The sequence below is a fragment of the Ischnura elegans genome, chromosome 5 (assembly GCF_921293095.1).
Source record: "Ischnura elegans chromosome 5, ioIscEleg1.1, whole genome shotgun sequence".
Lineage (NCBI taxonomy): Eukaryota > Metazoa > Arthropoda > Insecta > Odonata > Coenagrionidae > Ischnura > Ischnura elegans.
The window spans coordinates 50,473,947-50,495,926 of record NC_060250.1 but is presented as its reverse complement, the minus strand read 5'-3'; the positions used below and the strand labels follow the sequence as shown (position 1 = coordinate 50,495,926).

Here is a 21,980-nt window from a genome sequence, read left to right as displayed (position 1 = left end):
GCACCTTCTTGTTTCAGTTCTGTGAACCCGTTGCTTTCTCTTGAACATCTTTTTTTTCTCTTCGTCAGCCGGCTTTCCTCTTATGCCTCCATCTATCGGCTTTATTCATCAATCCTCCCCATTTTAGATACCCTGACCCCTCTTATCTTTTGTTCGCCCTTATTCCCTGAGAGCGCGATGCCTCTTCAAAGCTTGTAGTGCAAAAAGCGTCCTCTGATCTTCTTACACAGCCTATATTCGGATGTCTGACATCAACTATTTCGCAAAGCTGTAGCTCATACTCTATTTGCCTTAAACTACAATTTGTTTTCTGAATATCGTGCTCCTATCCTTTATTTATATTCTCTGTGGTTTTTTTTATATAAATGGATATAGTAGGTAATGAAATGATGATTTGTTCTTTGCAAGAAAAGTAACACAGGAAAATAAAAATTGATTATAATTTCACATTGTAAATTCACAAGTTAAATACATCGAGAACACAGCTATCGATAATCGTATAAAATCGTTTTATCACCTTCAATGCATCATATTTCATGAAGTATGAGTTCATTATATGCATTGATTTCCAAAAGTTTCTTCACATACCTACTTCCGAATACACCACAATGCACTATCTCACGCACAGAAGTAATCATAATCTTAAATTTACAAATGGCAAAAGTAGCATGCTAAATTTAAGCAATAATGGTTATTATCAAACACGGATAGAGCAAGCGCAGTGCAAGGCTTAAAAAATAAAAACCGACAGGAATTCTAGGGGCCACGAAGTCATTAGAGTCACGACCAAATCATTGCCAGCTATATAAATCAATGAAATAAAGATAAATATGCAATAGCACAATATATTCTAAGCTCTTACCTTCGAAAACAACATATATTTTCAAACAAATGAAATATTTGTGGCGCGTAACCAAGGACAATTATAGCTGTAAGTGAAGCTCAATTTCTCTGAGGAGCAGAAGTGGCGCCGCTCAATTTGTGAAGAGAGCTTTGGAAACCACTGAACATTAAGGATGTTTTAGGATTGATAAACTTTCAAAATTTTATATTGTTCCCCTAAACAGCGCTAATATTATGAGAATATGATGATGAGCTACATTCGTTTTTGTGCGATTTGGTATCGGGAGTTCATGAGGAGCTAGAGTCGTCATTTCAGCGCAAGTGATTAAGAAGGTAAGATTGCAACTGCGCAGTTCAAAATAAATTCTTTCCAAGAATATTATTTTTTTATGTATGTCATCACCACACGGTGCATTTGTCACAAAATGAGTCACATCATACAAGTGGGAAACATAGTGAAAGGAAAAACAGACGATAAGTCCCCAGAGGGAGACAAAGGGACAGGTGTATGAGATAATAACGAGATATCGTTTTGGAGCCGCTGTTAAACCAATCCACTTAGAAAAGTAAACCTGACACAAGGCACACAAGTATATCCATATTACGATATCTTTCTAGTGACCACCATCTGGGCGACAGTTTCTTAGAAATCTGAGAGTCAAAGGAAATGTAATTAGCCTTAAACCTTCTTTATTCAGACGAGAGCGTCCTCAACAAGGAAGAAAGATGACAGGCAGGATGTTCCACGGAGTAGAGGGGTAGGGTTAGAGAAATGACAATGAAGAGACATGGTGACTCTCTGGGTAGCTCGCTCTGTTGAAGGATTCTTCCGCTGGGGGGCTCTCTACTACACACCGCGTGGCGATGACTGGTAAGGCTCTTGAGCACACGGACATTTCCTCAAAAACAAGAGCACTTTCCGGCATTAAGTAAGAGTAAAGGCACCGCGGAGAAATTCATTCACATTTGTTAAAATATTTCCATTACAGTGACGTTTTCTTCCCAAACCAGTTGGGTTTGGCGGAATATACTAAACATAAGTGGGTTAATAGGTATCCCTCAATTTTTAAGCTGTGTTTCTCTTTTTTCTCGGTCATCAAAGCTGACTAATGGTTAAGTTTTTGGATCAATTTATATCTCCGTTGGCACATGAGATTATGAGAACCTCAATTACTGGCATTCGTCTAAACTTAACTGACTTTTTTTTACAAATGTTCATTACAGTAACGTTTTTTTCACAAACCTGTTGGGCTTGATAGAATATACTGAACATAAGTGGGTTAATCGGTATTCTGTATCGGTATGTTTACCCTTTGTTGATGGAGACTTTCGCGGGGTGGTGCAGCATGCATAGCAAGGTTTCCGGGTTGACCTCCGCGTCGATTCATCTTCAAGACGACAGTTTCGCCGGCGTTGCAGCTAGCGTCTTCAGGTACGAAGTATCGGATGCAGGTTTTTTGCCCGTCTTATATAGGCCTTGGTTTGGGCTAGGTGCGTTCTGATTGGTCCGTGGGTAAGAGTCTCTTCCAGGTGTTTGAGAGCGAATAGCTGTCCTCCCTGTTGGAAGTGGATGTTTTCGCGATTTCTATTGCCTCTCGTATGAGTCGTGGAAAGTAATGTTTTTCTCTAGCGATGATTTTTGCGCTTTCGAAGTCCACATTGTGTGTTGGTCCTTCCCATACGTGCTCGGCGATGGCGGATAACCGAAACTGTCTATTTTTGGTGGCCCTTAGGTGTTCTTGCATTCTGATTTTCATGGCTCTTGATGTTTGGCCGATGTATGAGTCTCCGCAAGAGCACTTAACTTCGTATATTCCGCTTTGGGTATTCATGGGCACGCGATCCTTGGCCTTGTATAGGAGGTTGGATGTCTTCGTGACACAGTTAAAACGTGTCACTATATTATGTTTCCCCAGAATTCTTGCTATTTTTTCGGATGTCCCGGCTACATAGGGAATTACGGCATAATTGAAGATTTTCTTCTCTTCTATATCCCGCTCCGTTTTTTCGGCGTTCGTTTTTTGGGCAAGTTGCTTGTGCTTCTTCTCTTCCTTCGCGACCATGTTGACAATAGTGTTGACAGAGAAGTCATTTTTCTTGAAGGCATTGATGATGAGGCGTTTCTCGTTCTCAATGGAGTCTCCGTCGCAAATGGAAAAAGCACGTTGGTAAAGAGTGCTAAAGGTGGCTCTCTTCTGCTGAGGGTGGTGGTGGGAGTTGGCATTCAGGTACTGATCTGTGTGCGTTGGCTTACGGTACACTGAGTGGCCAAGCCTTCCGTTCTGTTTTTTGGAGACAAGTACATCCAAGAAGGGTAACCGACCGTTTTCGTCGATCTCCATGGTGAATTTGATGGAGCTGTTTTGGATGTTCAAGTGCCGTAAGAAATTGTTCAGTTCAGATTTTCCGTGCGGCCACACGACAGAAGTGTCGTCGACATATCTCAGGAACATTTTTGGAGGTTTTTCATATGTCCGCAGGGCCTTCTCCTCGAGTTTTTCCATAAAGAGGTTGGCAATGATTGGCGATAATGGTGAACCTATGGCTGCTCCTTTCCGTTGCCCGTAAAAGGTTCCATTCCACACAAAGTAGGAGTTAGTAAGGCAAAACTCAACCATTTTCGGAATGTCTTCTGCCAGTCCTTCAGCGACGAGAGACTTGGTGATTTCGACGGCCTCATCTATAGGTATATTGGTGAATAGGGACTCCACGTCGAAACTGACGAGCATGTCAGTATCGCTGACTCTCAGTTCTTCGATTAACTCGATGAAATGGGCTGAGTTTCGTACGTAGGTAGGCGTTCTCCCGGAAAATGGCTGCAGTTGCTTGGCAAGATACCTTGCTAGATTATGTGTAGGTGAGTCAATGGCGCTGACGATTGGTCGAAGTGGGAATCCTTCTTTGTGAACTTTGGGTAGTCCGTACAGCCGTGGAGGTTTAGGCGCAGGCTCGAGGAGTCGTCGGCGTTCTTCCATTGGGACGGAGGACTGATATAAGAGGCCTTTAATCTGCTTCTGGATTTTTGCTGTAGGATCTGTCTTAATCTCATGGTATGTGTCTTCTTGCAAGAGGGTGGACAATTTGTGAATGTAGTCCTCTTTGTCCATCACAACGGTTGCGTTGCCTTTGTCGGCCGGTACGATCAGTAACTGCTCGTCGTCCATGAGTTCCTTCATAGCAGTCCTCTCGTACCTGAAGACGCTAGCTGCAACGCCGGCGAAACTGTCGTCTTGAAGATGAATCGACGCGGAGGTCAACCCGGAAACCTTGCTATGCATGTTTAACCTTTGTTTTCTTGGGTTAGCCTTGGGTTTCTTTCCTTTATCGGTCTTCAAAGCTAACTAATTGCTAAGTTTTTGGTCAACATATGTCCGTCCCTATGTGCATATGAGATTATGAAAACCTCAAACCTCGCTTTTCTTGTAAACTTTGCTATAAAAATTGAAAATCTATAGTCATGATATTTTACAAGAGGTGAATGTTCTATCGAACGAACACTGGGGCTACTCTTGAGAATTATAATTGCAACTCCAGTACAGGTAATATGGATGATCACCTTAGAAAAGATACAACGAAAAGAGGTAAAATGCGGATTTAAAGGCATGCGGATAAGTCATGTACGAAATTTTATCAGACAAGAGGATTATCAGGCGTAAATGAAGATAGCACTAACATGCTAGCTTTTAGCATTAGGTATGCTGAGTAACTACCTTCTTATAATGAAAATCAAAGAATACTTACACAATATTTTTATAGTTTTTATTACTAGTATCTTAGCGTTTATAAAGTAAACATACTTAGGTGTCCTAAGTTGCGACAAAAATTTATTCACAGCGTAAAATAAATTTTAACCATCCTAAAGACAGTAAACCTATCGTGTATAATTTAAAACTCTGCCCTCAAAACACCAGACTAGACTTCTCGAAAGGCTGAACTATAAAAATACATCAATATTTTGGTCATCTACTTGAAACAATGACAAAACGTGTAAACGTCAGCAACCTTAAAGCAACATTGAATAATAAGTGAGATTGACGTCGCAAATTGGGGCGATAAAAAAAACAATTATTGAAGAAAAGTTTTTTTAATTTCCTCTCCTTCACTCCCCGTAATAGCTCGGCGAGAGGGAAGGGTTCGGAGGACTTTTCGGAAATTAAGTTTATTCGGCAGAGATTGGCCTCTTGAATACTCCCCTTTTAAAACTGGGCCGCGATTATTCGAACACGAACAGGAGGAAAAGAATAAAGGTGAATGCTATTAGGAGTGTGATGAGGGGAAAGGAGTTCAGTGCGGAAGAGAATGGGTTAGAGGTGGACTTTGGCTTTAAATATCCTATTTGAATCAATATATTAATCAACTAGCAGGCCAGCCGGCGATACTCGGGAAGGATAGTACCTAGAGAAGTGGGAATCTTGGAACTTGGATTTTATGATCATATAGGGTTTTTATGTTTTCTATTCGAGTATCTCAAGATGTGTGCCTCCCCGGCAGGATGTCCAGCCACAAAATTTGCTTGACGTGACGTAATAAATGGTACTGAGAAAAAGATTCAAAGGACACGTTGGACGCAACCAAAAGTAGCACGATGGTGTTTGGGATCATTGGATTCACCTACGTACTAACTTTGGTGTCCATCCGTGTAGCCGTATGGAAATGCATAGCGGACAAACAAACAGAAAAAAACTCTTTTATACATATAGAAAATATACTGAGAGTAGGGAATGTGGATAATTCATGTACAAAAATCTTCAGTAAAGAGAGTGATCAGGCTTATTTGAAGATCATAGTAATCTATTAGCTTTTAGCTGAACACCATCAAATTATTTTCTCACCATAGTATTTTTTTAGTGATAATATATGAAATCATAGCGTTGGAATAGAAACACACGATATGAAATAGGCAAATAAAATAGTAAAGAAGAAAGTGGCATAGTGTAACTGTATGACTTCACTGGGACTCGAAACATGACCCCTCGTTTCAGAGAAGGGGACTGTAAGTAGCCGCGCCACGAGGACACTAAGGCTTAACTTGATTTAGGCGGGGTTCATTCAAGAGGATATCCATGTGCCTTTAATAACGTGCAATACATGACACCATTATAAAAAGTCATGACGTATTGTTCATATTTCATTGGAAAGCAAAATTTAAAAAAACTATTACGAATTCGATGAATAAAATCGTCGACAAACTTTTAGAAAGGGCGTGCAAAATCAGCTAAGATCGCATGGGTAATCAATCGCTGTGTCCAACCCTTAGTAAAGCAGGGGTGCACTGAATAGGCAGCGGAGGTAGGCCACTCCAATTCTCTCCCTTTTAAAAACGTAAAATTCTATAGTTGAACACTGATCAGATCAGAAACGAAATTGAAAACTGTGAAATTTCAAAAAGCCCGCGCAAAATCATCTCACACCGCATGGCAAACCCATCGTGAATCGGTGGTGTAATGTACTCAGAATAGGCAGCGGACAGAGGCCATTCCAATTATTTCCCTTTTAAATACGTAAAATTCTATAATTGAACGCTGTATGTATCAGAAACGAAATTAGGGGATTGTGAAGTCTCAAAAAGCCCGCGCAAAATCATCTCACATCGCATGGCGAACCCATCGTGAATCGGTGGAGTAATGTACTCAGAATAGGCAGCGGAGATAGGCCACTCCAATCCTTTGTCCTTTCAAAAACGGGGCCACGCGAGCAGCAGTCTGTTCCGAACACGAGCGGTCTCAAACGGAGTGGTGTGCTGAGTGGCGAAGGAAGCGGGGGAGTGGGGGAGGAACGGAAAGAAAGAATGGGAAGGCATATGGGCGGGAGTAGCGGTCGAAGGCTAAGGGAGGGCCAAGGCGGTGAATGAATGGAATGAAAAATGGGCAGTTTGGAGTGGAAGGGGGAAAGCGCAGGGAGTTCGCCTCAATTTATATTCCGCGATCAGAAAAGTGTTTGATGAAGGGGGGTGTGGGAGGAGGGAACAAGGAGCAGTCAGGAAGGGAGTGGGGCGGACCAGATGTGCCTTTGAATTTATCCCTCAGAAACTTGTGTGAAGGGTTGGTTTAGACTTTTTGGTTATGTTGGAAACGTGAAGAAAAAGAATGTACCAAGAGTAAAGGGGAGCGTGCTTTTAAGGAGCACTGCGTTCATTAAGGATACTACAGACTGAAACAGCTCCTGCATTCACTTTTTGAAAGCTTTTAGAAATCATTAAATTATCCTAGACTCCGGTCAATTGTATCACCATATATTAGAGGATACCACTTATTTAACAATTTATCCAATTATTTCAAATTTTTATTTTATTCTTATCGAATTCTTAATTAATTTTGATTTACTTCATTATTTATTTATATTTTATTTATGAAGACACATCTTCAAGAAAATTACCAAATTGAATAAATATGTAGGGTTTTTATTAATTGGGACACTATCTACTGAAACAGCTTTTGTCTTCACTTTTTGAAAGCTAGTAATCGTAAGATTTCATTGAACTCCGGTTAATTAAACTACCGTATATTCGAGGAATCCGCTCCAATGACAACTATAAGTCATATTTTCTTCCTCCCCCGCTTACCTTAATACAATGTAATATCCCATCTCCGCTTGGTACTCGTTCAATCAAAACCCTTTATTTCCTATGAAAGCTCAGCGTCTCCCACAGCAAAGGGTGAAATTATAAAAACGAGGAAAATCCACAAAGAAAATCAGTTATAGAGATATTAGTGGAATTTGGCAGAATTAAATTCAATCATATCATGCCAAAGAATATTACCAAATCAATAGTTAGTCAATCTAAGTCAAGAAATATATGAAATACTAGCAAAAATTACGTCATTTATTCTTTCAGGTGCATCAAGTGAATGAAGGATTGATACCTCTATTTGGGGCAGTCAGAAGTTGGTGCGAACTAGACGTGGATTTGGAAGGCTTTTTCATTTATTCCTCTGAAACTTGTGTGGAATTGGTCTAGATTTATTGGTTACTTATGAAAAGCTGAGAAAAAATGAAACAAGCGTTAGTGGAGCAAACTTTTAAGCAGCACTGCTTTCGGTAAGGATTCAAACTACTGAAACAGCTTCTGGCCTCACTTTTTGAAAGCCATTAGAAATAACAATATAGGACTGAATTCCGGTCAATTGGACCACCGTATACATATACACATTAAGTATTAGAGGAAGTCGGTTATTGGAAAAAAGACAGTACCAAATCACAGACTTATCTAGGGTTTACATTGATTGAGACTAAAAGCTGCTTAAACATCGATAGAATTTTCCGAATACTTACATTAAGATATGCATATGTAATGCAATTAATATGTACAATTAAAATTCACATCATAAGCACAATACCTTTTACCGCATGAATTGTAATATCGTATTGCATTTATTGTAAATGCAGTAAAATAATTATATAACCTCCCTTTTTCCCAACTATTCAACTCATTAATTCAACCCGAAGGTAGGTCTGGATTGGTGAGGGTAGAAACTCACCCCAGACCAACAGGAAGACCAAATTCAAATATTCAGAGTAGGAGGAAACACGTGGAGGATTTTTGAATGGAGTACCCAGTGGTGTCTCCCGAGATTCGAACCCAGGAATCTTAGGTCAGCAGCCAATCACTCTACTCATCAGATTTTCCCTCCTTTAAAAAACTTTGTATTTTCTGTATACCACTTCAATATAGGACTTAATAGATCCGCAACGTGCAGTACGTGAATCAGACGGTGTTGAAAATTTTAAGGCTTACTTTAAACCTATATATTTTTTTCAAGACGAACCTAACATAGTTTTGGATAGCAAATTACGTACGGAGGCCTTTAATTTTAGAAGACAGTTTTTTTAATAAAATATACTATAAATTATACTATTTTAAAAAATTCTGGACTCCACTGATTACTTTTCCATATTCAGGGAAAGTTTCAGATTAATATTATGGAAAAATCTAAATACAACATTACCACACCGGCACTATAATGGTGCGAAAGTCGATCACACCTAAAGAGAATCAAACGCATTACACAAATAGGCAATTATTAACCAACTATTATATTATATTGTGCCTAAAGCCCCTTGAACACACACCGATTTTCGACGCCGGCAAAATATCGGCCGTCCACATTCCAATAGTGAGCAATGGGAGTACATGGGAGCTTGCAAACGTACCGACCACGCGCCGGCACCGGGAAAATCCGGTTTGCTGCCGGCTGTTGTCACTGTATAGCCGGCACCGGCACTACGCCGGCTATGCAGCGGCGCACGTGGCCAAATGGGAGCTTGTATACACACCGGAATGCTACCGTCCGACCGGCCGTTTTCCTCTACTTCTCGCTGCGCTTTCTCATTTTCCAGAAGAATTCAGATCTATCGGCATAGCAATAAAGTGATCGTTTTGGCGGCGAAATTCCGGCGTGTGTGTAAGCATCTCTTCACCGTCACCGGCCGTCCAAAATCGGTGTGTTTGCAAGGGGCCTATTAAAACTTATTTTTCAGTAAAAAGTCATCAGCAATTAAGTAGGTCGAAGGGAATGGAAGTTAATGAGGGTTGTAATGAATATTATTGTTTTATTAAACAGGGAAGAAGAATTAGAATGAACCAGATAGCCAGTCATTTCGTAATCTGCTTCATCGATGAATGGTAAATGGCGGGTGCGATAAAGAAAGGAAGAAAAATGCACGCGATTGAAATTTTTCTCACTCTTCGACCTTATTTCTTCGCCTAATTTATTGATTTCTCAAGGAATGCGGACACCAACTTTAAAACTCTTTGGGTTACTTTAGTAGATGGTAAAGGGGTTAAGTATTACGTAACGACTTCGATTCACATTTTCACTGAATGGCCGCCGAACACTTTCTAATTTTTTAAGGGAGATGATCATTCTCTAAAATTTCTCTCCATTTATGCTACGGTAGCATTCTCAATGAAGCGTAGATCTCCAGAATAACACGACGCGCTTAAACTACGAAGATTCTTTCGCAAAACCTCAACGCTAGCATATATAATCCGTACACCCGCAAGACAAATAGGCTGTAAGTCAAAGGTGAGGGACGATGAGTACAAAAAGTAATGTTTTCTCAAGCGTCAAAGATTACGAAGGAAAAAAAGATGGCGTCTCCGTCTACAACAGGGTGAGGTTCTTAAAAATACGACCAAAGTACTCAACTGAAATTTGTTTCTTTCATGAACACAGAGGCTGTAAGAAGTGCGGCTCCTAATTTAGGCCCCAGTCAAGGAATTATTATGAAATATAATCTATTATTTAATGTAAATTTAAATGAACTATTTTGCGAATTACCCTCCTTGCCCTACCTCCTCAAATTGATGGTCCATCTTCAATGCACAATACTATTACCTTCCATGAAATCCTTTATCGCACTCTCTTCCTTACCCGCGTACTTAACTCGATTTAACATTGTTTTTCTCTCTCTGCTTGAAACACGTTTAAGCCCTCCGTCTCCTTGGCATCTCTGACGGCAAATGGGTGAGATTATAAAAATTTCTAGCAAGTACTTTAACTGTAACAATATCGAAAATCAGTTTAATAGATAAAACTAGAATCTGTTAGAAGTAAGGTCCATCGTTAAGTCTCAAGCCAAAGAACTTCACCAAGAAATTACAACTGAATTAATCTACTTCAGCGAATGCTAAGTAATACTTCCAATATTGGCGGCACTTATCCTCCCAGATCCTACTAATAACTAAGCCTTGAATTGAATCGAGAATTGAACTCACAAATTGAAGACTGTAATAAACCATTAGAATTTTTAACTTATTGCCTTGAAATTTCTTTGGTATCAATTTTGGGAAAGAATTGATACTCAGCAAACACTTCCTTCACGCTGTGGAAACATTCTCAAGGAAAAGATGATTCTCCGAAAACTGAGACGTGTTTAAAAGACGAGGAAAATCCTTTGAGAAAAATCTCGACGTTAATATGCATTTCCCCCCCTCGAGGAAAAAAGTGGCCGAGAATCAAAGGGAGGGACGATAATCAACCAAAAAAATAGTAATGTTATCTCAGGCGGCGAAGGTTACGAGAGTGAAAGCTTGGCGAGAAGATGGAGGGGTGGGGTGAAGAGAGGATTGTCGGGAAAGATTATTTAAATGCACAGAGAGAGAAGACGAAGAGGAGGAGATGGGGAATGGGGAGGGGGTTGGACTTTGTCGGGGGAATGGTATGAGAAGGGAAACAAGACAGGAGTAAAACGTAATGGACGGGGTGAGGGAGGAAAGAAAATTAAAAAAAACAGAAATAAATCAATTGCGTGCGGTTAAAAATAGCCGGAAGGTTGTACGGGAGCAAGAGGGTTTGTGGGGGTAGAGGTGGGGGTAAAAATGAAAAGGAAGAGAGAAAAATTGGTGTGTCTCGGGAGTTCACTGTCAGTAGTGTGGCTGGGGGTGTGAAAAGTGAAATGGAAGCAAGGCAGAGTGGAGGAAAGAAAATTGCCAGGCTCGATTCTATAGTTAAGCGTTTAAAGGCTGGTTTTAAAGTCAAAGTAGACACGTATAATATTTGCTCAAGAACAATATCTCGCCACTATTACCAGCTAAGAAGAGTCTCAAGAGTGTAGATGATATAATATGTAGAAAAACAGATGAAGAGACTTGCGAAAGAGAAATAATATCACTTCCTCTTCCTTAAGGTAAAATTGAATTAAATTTAGCCTATCGTTAATCCATAGTAAGAAATAAATTGCGCGAAAAATCCAAGGAGAAAAAAATCACTCGCCTTTACCAGGATGGTATTTTTTATGAAGGCGAATGATTTTTTTCTCTGTGGATTTTTCGCACAATTTGAGCATTGCGGGTAACTCCCGTAAAAGTTATCACCGTGGCTAGTCCCAGTATACTCATAAAAAATAAAAAAAACATGTATAATTATTTTATTACAATATATATTCTACGATTTGGTTGAAGTTATTAATATTTGTTAAATGAAAATTTTAAAAGTTTCCCCTGAATTTATCTCAGCATGAAGCGTTTTGTTTTCACAACAACATTGGGGTACCTGGCAACGTCGGCACTAGAGAATGTTGCTGCAACAATGAAAAGCGTCGTTCTCAAATAAATCTGTGGAAATATTGAAATTTTTCATAAATCTAGTAATTTAATGAGTTTGTTTGCCTGCGTAGTTAAACTAACACTTTTCGCTTGCGATATATCCATGACTATCTATTTCTTCTGTATCCGATGTCGAACCGTTCCAAAATTTGCTCATATATTCAATCAAGACCTAAGCCCATTCGTGCCCTATTCGCAGCTGATAAGCAAATGCAATAGTCGAGCGTATTTTCAACTGATACATCAATCAACTTAGACGTTTTTATGAGCAATTTCGACACCACCAATCGATAGATTTCGATTGATAAAACAATTGACGAGCTAATATTTCGATGCTATGCATTAAGAGGACGCATCACTCTCTCTACCCCTCGATGAGTCGCATCGTGTCTTAAGTCGTGGCAAATTATTTTGAAACCTTCATTGCAATCTTGGAACAATCACGTCACATAGTGCATAATTTCAAATAATTGCCTATATCTCTAACATAAAATCTTCTCGTCTGAGGAAAAACGAAGGTACAATTTACAAATTTTAGATAGAAGCAATAGCAGGTAAAAAAATCTCAAATATTCATCAGTTCCTTGATTGATTCAATGGCTATGTACAACAAAGATAAAACTAAATATCATTTTTTGGAATCTTTTATATACATTAGACTCATTCTCCGAAATATTAATAAGTAATTAAGAGGTTTTATTGCTTAAAAAAATTATGGGAATGAAAACCGCACGAAAGTTAGATTCTGATGACACTAAAATATTTGCAACAAACAGAAGAAAATATTCACGTGATTCAGGCTCTTTTTTGGAAACATGAGGAAAATTATACTTTGGTTAGCGTCATGAAAGAATGCTTAAAATGGCTCTTTATTAAAAAAGTATAATTCATGCATTCATTGGCTGATAAAAAATTATTTTAGGATCAAAGAATAGTAGTTGCGATGAATATTCTTTCATTTATTTTCTAAAGGGCTAAAAATTACTTAGCAGCCTTGAAACAATCAATGTAAATACCACATCGTTTTCTGTATCTCGGACATAAAAACCTTTCGCCAGAAAAAAAATTGAGGTAAAAATTTTCAAATAGCTACAAGCAGATACATATGAGTAAAAAAATTCCCAAATATGCATTAGTACATCGATTGATTCTATAGCTGTATTCGGCATAAGCACCTTACTTCTAAAAATTTGCCTTTGAATCGGTGGATTTATTAGCCGATATAAAACTACTTTGGAACCAAAGAAAAGTACTCACGATGAATATTCCATCATTTATTTTCCAAAAGGTTGCGGCTCAAATTTAAATCAGTAACGCCGAACGTGTCTAAAACCTGAATGCAAATACCAGCGCTGGGACTCGCCAAAGATTTGGTGCACGCGTAGTCTGAATCATGGCTTGGAGCGTCGATTTCTCGTATCCATTGCGAGCGCCAATAATAAACTCCGCCAAGGCGACACGTGGCAATAGCCGCCTAGACACGCGTGCCAGTTAATCCCTTTGTTGCCAATAAGGTGTAATTTTAACCGGGAATGTTTTGAAATATCGGTGGATTGCGCTCGGAGAAATTTCATGGAGGATCTATATCACATCACAGCTATGATAGAAAGTCATAAACATCACTACGAGTTTGGCTCTAAATCAACCCCGCTAGATCCACATTCACTCTCAATATTATTACTTGTTCCGTATCCTTTTTAAGCATTGAAATAACATTATTCCTATAAAATCAAGGTGTTTAGTATCTGGGCCTGAGTGTGGTGGACTATTGGGTGAAGTGCTTGGCATGTGATCAAAGGGTGCTGGGTTCAAGTCCCGAGTGAAGCTGTAAGACACCCACAAGCGAAAATCACCGGAAAGAAACTGGCCGACCTACCCATCGGACTAAGCAACAGGGGTATGAATTTCACATGTCTGTGGCGTCTGAGCTCTACCCTGACCTATCCAAATCAGCCATCAGAGATCCTAAATCAGTAGAGAGTGTGTCAAGGCTACGAACTTATATACGACAAGAAAGTTAGTCGAGGCAAAGAAAAATTGCGAGTTACGCGTCCAATAATGTTCGGAGAGCGCAACAATATAGTCATGCATATTACGAAGAATACAGCTCCATCCTACATTCGAATGGCTTTTTCTCAAAAACGGTAAATCTTAGAGAAAAAAGTGAAATCATAATTTTGTAGATAATTTTTTGATCTACAATTTTGGTCAAAGCAATTTTTATCATAAAACTAACTGTTTGGCCAAAAAATGCAAAAAACCCATTTTTGTGACCTTTGACATTGAATAAAATTTTTTGCACACACGGGATCGATGGGGACTTTTCAGTATTTCATTAGAGTGGTGTCCTTGAGGTTCATGCAAATTTTCAGCTTGTTGGCAATTTATGCAAGGGTCAATGTCTATTTTGACCGGGCTAATGTGCTATTGAAATGTTTGACATCAGCACAAACACAAGGTTTTTAAAGAAGTACTTACATTCTGGGGGCAGTGTGGTAGCCTAGTGAGAAGAGCTCTTATTTGCACGCGTTCCAACTCTAACTTTTATGAGGATCCCCAAACAATTTGGGTTCAAATAACTGAATGAGACATACATTCTTTACCACTCCTGAATATTTGCGAGCTGTCTCAGGGGAAGGAACTGCTCCCCCTTACTCTGGATATGTGAAAAGTTTCACGCCCGTGGTTTAGTTCTAGTCGAGCCCTACCCTCATTTATTCAAAACAACCTTTGGATCGAATCACTAAGTGATACATACATTCTTTACCGCTTCTGAATATTTGAACCTGAAAGTTTTTTCTCCTGGGGTACGTAAAATACGGGTACTAGAAGCAATAGAAACTAAACGAAGCTCAAAACCAGTAAAATTTCAATAGTTTCGTTCCCGGGAGCAAAATGTAGAAACGAACGAGATGGATTTAAACCCGGGGAACTAATTTAATTTTAAAGTATACCGGGACTAGCCGCGGTGATAACTTTTTACGGGAGTCACCCGCAATGCACAATCGTGCGAAAGTTCCGCGGAGAAAAAATCATTCGCCTTGACCGGGATTCGAACCCTTTAAACTAGTCTAGAGCGAACACCTCTTAGTGTTCTATGTCCGGGCCTGCTCTCCGGTTGTGGCGCTGTGCGCACGATTTGGACTGCTTGTGGCATCATATGCTCAGCACTCCAGCAACATCTTGTCCGGTAGTGTCCGAAAATATCCACAGGGAAGAATGACGCCTCGGTAGCTTAACTGGCTAAAGCACTCGACCGGAAATCGGGGGATCCGGGCTCGAATTCCGGTCAAGGCGAATGATTTTTTCTCTGTGGAACTTTCGCCGGGGAGCTAAACTCACGGTCGAAACGAAATCGGAATCTAAACTTCTTCGGGTCGAAACTAAACTAAAACTCTGGGACGAAACGAAACGCAGGTAAAACTTCGCACCGGAGGAACCACTTCGCCGTCGATCAGTTTAGTTTCGATCCACACACCTAGTACGATGTATGGTTGAATGAAGGCTAGGAATAGAGGTTCGGCCTACCGTCATTAGATGCATGGGGCACTCATATTTTGACCACAAACAGGAGAGCGGTGAACGAAAACAGACCATTCGATTTTTAAGGTCGATGTTTTAACCTCTCTAGTTTCTGTCATGAAATGGGTCGAAACTATTCCCTCTTATCCCCTTCAACTCAACTTCTGAGATCGAAACTAAACTATGGGCATCGGAGTTTCGATTAATTTCTTTTCGTTCCCGGGAGTAAAGTTTCGTCCCGGGTCGAAACTAAACTATTAGGTGATTTTAATTTCGTACAGGAACGAAACTAAACCTGGACAACGTATTTTCGTTTCCCTCCGGGTCGGAACGAAACATTTTCTTTTCGTTTAACTTGCCATCGTTGACTACAATAGGGTGGTTTCCTATTATTTTTTTATTGCCTAAATTGAAAATGGGAGGAATGATGTTCAAATCAGTGAGATTCGCGGATGATCAGGCGTTGCATTAGCCAGTCAGCGAGGGGGCTTCAGACTCTAGTAGATGCGTTATACGAGCGTTGTGAGGATATGGGATGAGGATTACAAGAAAACTAAGGTTATGCGGTTTTGTAAAGCATCACGAACGAGAAATGTGAGACTCAAGATAAAGGTGGGTGGTGAAATACTTGAGCAGGTTGAGCAGTTCAACTATTTAGGCAGTACGTTGGAGGAAAACGGATACAGTAGTAAGGACATAAGGAAGAGAATCGCATTAGCAAAGGAGGCATTCATGAACAGGAAGGAGCTTCTGAGAGGATCGCTATGTAAGAGTTTAAAGAAAAGGTTAGTGAAGAGTTTGATCTGGAGTGTAGCTCTCTACGGTGCGGAAACGTGGACACTGAGGAAAGAAGATGAGAGAAGATTGGAGGCATTCGAGATGTGGGTATGGAGAAGAATGGAGAGGGTGAAATGGACGGAGAGGAAAAGGAACGACGAAGTGCTGGATATGGTTGGCGAGGAGAGGCAGCTTTTAGGTGAGATATGGAGGAGACAGAAGGTATGGATGGAGCGAGTACTTAGCGGTGAGGGGATGTTGAAAATGGTGTTAGAGGGTAGAATGTTAGGGAAACGAGGGAGGGTAAGGAAAAGAATAGGATTTTTAGATAGATTGAAAGGGAGTAGGCCTTGCAGTGAATTAAAGAAGGCAGTGCTGGAAGGAAAGAGAGGCTCCCAGATCACTTCTTGAATACTCCATGGAAACCTATCTTAATCGGTAGAGTACTATGATAATAAATTGAAATATTATTACTCCTGGAGTACGTATTTCACGCTTTTAGATTTTTAAATGACGATATATATTTTTCGCAATTAAATGAAAAGTGAAAATTTTCTAGCGCGCGAAAACGCGACGGCTAAGTATGAATGCCGGGAAAACTCCGTGTGACGTCGTTCTGGTTCCCGGTGCTGCAACTGAGGTGACCTTGGGGCGAAGCTTTGAGCATTGATACGACGCAGGATGCTAGCAGGTAGCAGAGTACCCTGATACGTGGTAGCGCTTGGCTTAAATAAGGGCTATTAATTCCTTATCAAACGAAGAAAACTTTCCGACCTTAGCCAGTTTTAATAAGTGATTATTAAGACATGTTTCCCTGAGCTCTGTGCCTCATGCATGCATTGGTAATCTCAGACGATGTTTAACTCCTATCTACTCGTATAGAAACTAGGTCCCTGTGACGTCACGTGGAGTGGCATCGCATGGGCGCCAATCTGGCCTTTTCAAATGCAGTCAAAATTGACCATTGCCATTCGTCTAAACTGGGAATTCTAAAACCTAATAATTTGTATATTATGAATACACTAATGGTGGGTAACGAATCGCAATCAATGCCTTCCGTTTTCTTTGATGAAGAAAACTACCCTATTGAAACCACCGATCCGAAGCGGTTTTCAGAAAGGTCATTGCCATTTTCCAAGCGGAAAGGGTGATTGCAAAGGCGATATGCGATTGAAATGTTTGACATGAGCACAAACACATGCCGGCGTGACGGGAATAAACCGAGGGTAAAAGTAAAGAGAGGGAAATGAAGGAAGAGCAGACGCGAATGAAAGTTTGCGGAAGGACTTGTGAGAAAGTGAGGCGGAAATGGAATGGTACATCAAGATGGCTCGAGGCGTTAACTTTCCGGCCCGAGAGGTCGGTTCTTGGCACTACCACCCCGAGGGGTTAAAACGCCTCGGGGACATGGCCATAAACGATTCGCGCTCCGGAATACTCGCCAGCGAGAGAGAGACAGAGAGGAGACTTCCTCGAACCGTATGATTTCATTCCCGAACTCCTCCTATTCGATTATACGTGGATGCACAACACTCTAATTTTTTTATATCTATTTCAATACCCCCGAAAACAGCTCCATAAAGCCTTTTACATCAAGGGTTTTTAACAAGTTAACAATTTAACGTACACTAACAACCATGCCCTGGATAGGGGTAACTTACCCAGGCGGGACTCGAATCCGCGATCTCCTGTTTGGCAGGCGAGGACTTTACCCCGCCGCCACCGAGACTGGCAATTGCAATTGTTTGCAATTGAAATTACAGTCATATATATTCCAACATTAGCAAACCTAATGATGTCGATTTCTGCCGAAACGCGATGCAACTAGCTCTCGCCTTAGAAAAAAAGAGTGGATACTAGATAGTACAAATAGGGGCAGACCGACCAGGGCAGGTGGGCTGAAATTCCCGGCTTACCTATATTGCGCACATTTTACCTGCCTCAGAAGATAAAACTTCCGTTTTTCGCGCAGAACAAAAAGCTGCCTTGACCGCGACGGTCTGTATTCCGCACATTAAACCAAACCCAACTTCCCAGACCGCGAACTTCCAAATTTCGAATACTGCTGCTATATGAATAGCAAAAGGTCGTGACATAGATCTTAATTAGGCATCTTCTATATTATTTCTACTGTATAGATACCTTTTTCTCAGCTTATACGCAACCGAACTCTACAAATAAGGTACCAAAATGCACAGAATTTATCAGTGAACATGCAACGGCATATTTTACTTCCTAAATATTGCTATTGTTTCCTAAAATTGGTTTTTAAATACTTAAAAAAAAAACAAAAACCGGTAAATATTCCTGACGTTAACGGCGCACAAACTGATACATTTGTTCTTTAACTAACTTTTATCAAAATGCGGCTTATTCCACATTCAAGTCTCCTGTTGATACTAAGTATGAGTCATCATGTGCGTTTAACAGAGGATAGTGTAATTACTTCCAATGATGTGTTTAAAGAGGTTCTCTGACCTCAATTTGTACATGAACATTCCAATTAAATTTGTACATAAGACCCTGCCTTTTTTTCTACATTTTAAAATTAGAAACGCGCCTATCCTTCTGTAGACCTGCATTGAAAAGAGCGGGGAAAGCCCCCTGGGAGCGGGCGCATAACGCTCGTATGGTTATAATTCCTTTAGGCAGAAAACATCTTGATTTGTAGTGAAAAAAGTAGTGACTCTTCGAGGCATACATCAGACCAAACTAGTCAAACGAATAACCAAAATTGAATTTCTTTTTCAAGTTTCAGCGAAGTTTTAACAAGTAGAATGACAATACCTTATAATCAAAACTTTGCTCTACGTCGTACACATAGCATGGAATATCCCACACCCGCTCGGAACAACTAGCCACTGGTCAGTTTCGGAATACAGACGGATAGATTAGTGGTCCTTTTTTTCGACCCTTTCAGACGTCATAAAGTGTGGGGAATACGGATGCGATCGTCCATTAAAAAACACAGCCATTGGAATGATAAGATTGCTTTGCCATGCACCACGGTAATCTATTAATTAAATATTCCGATTTTTCCGATCCACCCTACCACACACCGTGTGCGAGTATGGTTGAATGAAGTAGATGTTATGCCTACCGCCATTATATGCATGGGACTATCATATATTGACAATAAATAGGGGAACGGTGATCGGAAAACTGGCCATTCGATTTTTAAGCTCAATAAGTGAACCTCTGTACACGTATGTCACACATAGTGGGTCGAAACTATTCCCTCTTTTCCCCCTCCACTCCACGTAAATAAGAACAGCGAAGTTTCGATTAATTTAGTTTCGTTCCCAGGAGTAAAGTTTCGTCCCTGGTCGAAACTAAACTCCTTGGTGATTTTAATTTCGTGCGGGAACGAAACTAAATTTAGGTCTCGTATTTTTGTTTCCTTCTGGGTCGAAACAATTTCGATTCGTTTCACTTGCCATCCCTGCATTAGTCTGCCCTTAACGAAAGACGCCAAGAGTATCACGCCCAAACGTCCCATCCGACAGACGGAGTGTAGCGCATGAAGTGTTCCCCACACAACATTCAAGCAGGGATAGCAGGTGTCAGCAAATTCCCTGCCACCTCTAGAAACACGGGTCCCACGGGTGAAATGTTGTTTTTCACTCCAAATAACCATCTAAGCTTGCGGAGGCTTAAAAAAAAGAATCTCTTTCCATGCGCTTTCACTTCAAGAGTGTTCGAAATTCGTACGAGGTAAGCCATGTATTAAAGCGACGGGAACGCTAATGAAGCGATCGCACAAAGGAGAGAGAAGGTTGTTCACCGCCAATTGAAAGGGAACTTGGGAAAGGAGATGATAAGGTGGAAGAATAGTGCAGGATGTAGTCGTGAACAAGAGGGAAGGGCGTAATGCAAGGCAGAGTTTAATGAGCGGAATCTATTCGAAGCGCAGAGTCGCACGCCTGCTAGAAAATTTTCCATTAAAACTTTGTCAGTGCGACTCGAAAATCACATCAAACCTATTTTCTGCGAATACGCGCATTCGGAACCTTGTACAGAGGTGAACTGAGACAAAAGTTGTGGAGTAAAAGGAGGGAAACTTCTAGGTTGCTTAGGAAATATTTAGTAGGTACTTAAGAAGGAGCTAAATGAAAATATATAGGTACTCTTAGTGACAAAACATGTATTCTTAAATTGGTTTTCGATGTTTTCTCATAGGATGTAGAGGGTTTCAAACTGGAGGTAAATTCCGAGCGCCGCTATTAATAATTGTTGTGTTATGTTATATCACTTCTTATGTTACTATTAAGTTATAGCCTTTATTTTACACGCTTTTTGTCTGTTTCGTTGATGGAATTTTTTAATTGATTTTTAACCCACTTCCCATTGTCGGATCAGCTAGAAATTTTGCGCACTTGCTTGTTTTTGACGACAATACAATATTTAATAGTCAGACATTTGAAATTTTGTACTTTGTGCTCTAATTAAAAAAGTAAATTTCCCCTCGGAAAATTAGTTTAACTTTTCTCAATAGATAGCTAGTTACTTAATAGAACTTTTGACACGAATAAATTCAATTGAAAATCATTCCGAATATATTTTTTTGCCAGAAATGTCTTTAATAGGCCCATTTCAATGGATTAAAGATTTTCCGCTAAAAATTGGAAATAAAATAAAATGAAAACAGATTTTTAAAAACATGCTTATTCAAACGCATTAATAAATGTACTAAAAAGTAAGCTTTTCATCATTCGGAGAAGAGATCGTGGTTTTTGATAAGGGTTTTACATTCATATTGCGTTCCATTCCTTACATATCTATCAGATTTTCTGCACTAATCTCTAATAAATCCAATCCGCACTCGGCCAGCTCGGGTTCGAGAATACATCTAAATCTACATAATATCTCGCAAGCCGCCTAAAAGACGTGTGGCAGAGGGTGTTAGGACAATACAAGCATAGAAGTAAGGAAACAATTCATCAGATGCTACAAACGGAGTATGTTTCTCTATGGAAGCGAGGCTTGGACGTTGACAGCAGCAGAGAAGTCAATAGAGGAAGCATTCAAAATGTGGTGCAATGATGAAGATAAAATGGATCGGTAGGATGAGAAATGAGGAAGTGTTAAGTGGAGTGGTAAACTGTTCTTGGTGACTACGAGAAGTAAAAACAGTGGTGAACTGATAAGGACAATCAGATATTAGCTGAAAATCAGCGAAAAGAAGGCTAAAATAATTAGCGTGCAGCAAAAGAGAAGAATAACAAAAATTAGGAATACAAAAGCAGGAAAATGTGGAAGAGCGTTGTTATCTTGGAAGCCGAATTATCAACGTTGGAAGAAGCAAGAATTAAAAGGTCAGTATAAGGGAACAATTCAACACATAATACATATGGAGTATGTTTCTCTATGGAAGCGAGGCTTGGACGTTGACAGCAGCAGAGAAGTCACGAGTGGAAGCATTCGAAATGTAGTGCTACCGAAGAATGATGAAGATAAAATGTATTGACTGGGTAAGTAACGAGGAAGTGCTAAGAAGAGTGGGAGAAAAGATAATCCTCCTAAAAACCTTAAGCAGAAGATGGGACAACTTAGTTGGCCACATTATGAGACGCGATGGCCTGATGAAGACAATCGTTGAAGGACAAGTGGAAGGGAAGAAGGGCAAAGGATGGCCCCGAATGAGTTATATAGGACAGGTTATAAAGGATATAAAAGAGAATAAATATGTAGCTATGAAGAGATTAGCGGATAGGAGAGAGGAATGAAGAGCTGCGTCAAACCAATATTAGGATTGTTGACTGATGATGGTGACTCGGGCTTCATTCTTCGG

The 21,980-nt window shown here is 40.1% G+C and overlaps 1 protein-coding gene across 1 annotated transcript in view; it reads right to left on the bottom strand.

The window, feature by feature from the left end:
* The window catches only part of LOC124159689, a 45,482-nt gene extending 41,463 nt beyond the window's left edge, over nt 1–4,019 (bottom strand). The window contains exon 1 of the mRNA XM_046535598.1: nt 2,805–4,019. Within this exon, the coding sequence (XP_046391554.1) occupies nt 2,805–4,019 (1,215 nt within the window). The remainder of the gene's footprint in view (nt 1–2,804) is intronic.
* Nucleotides 4,020–21,980: the final 17,961 nt, after the last annotated feature.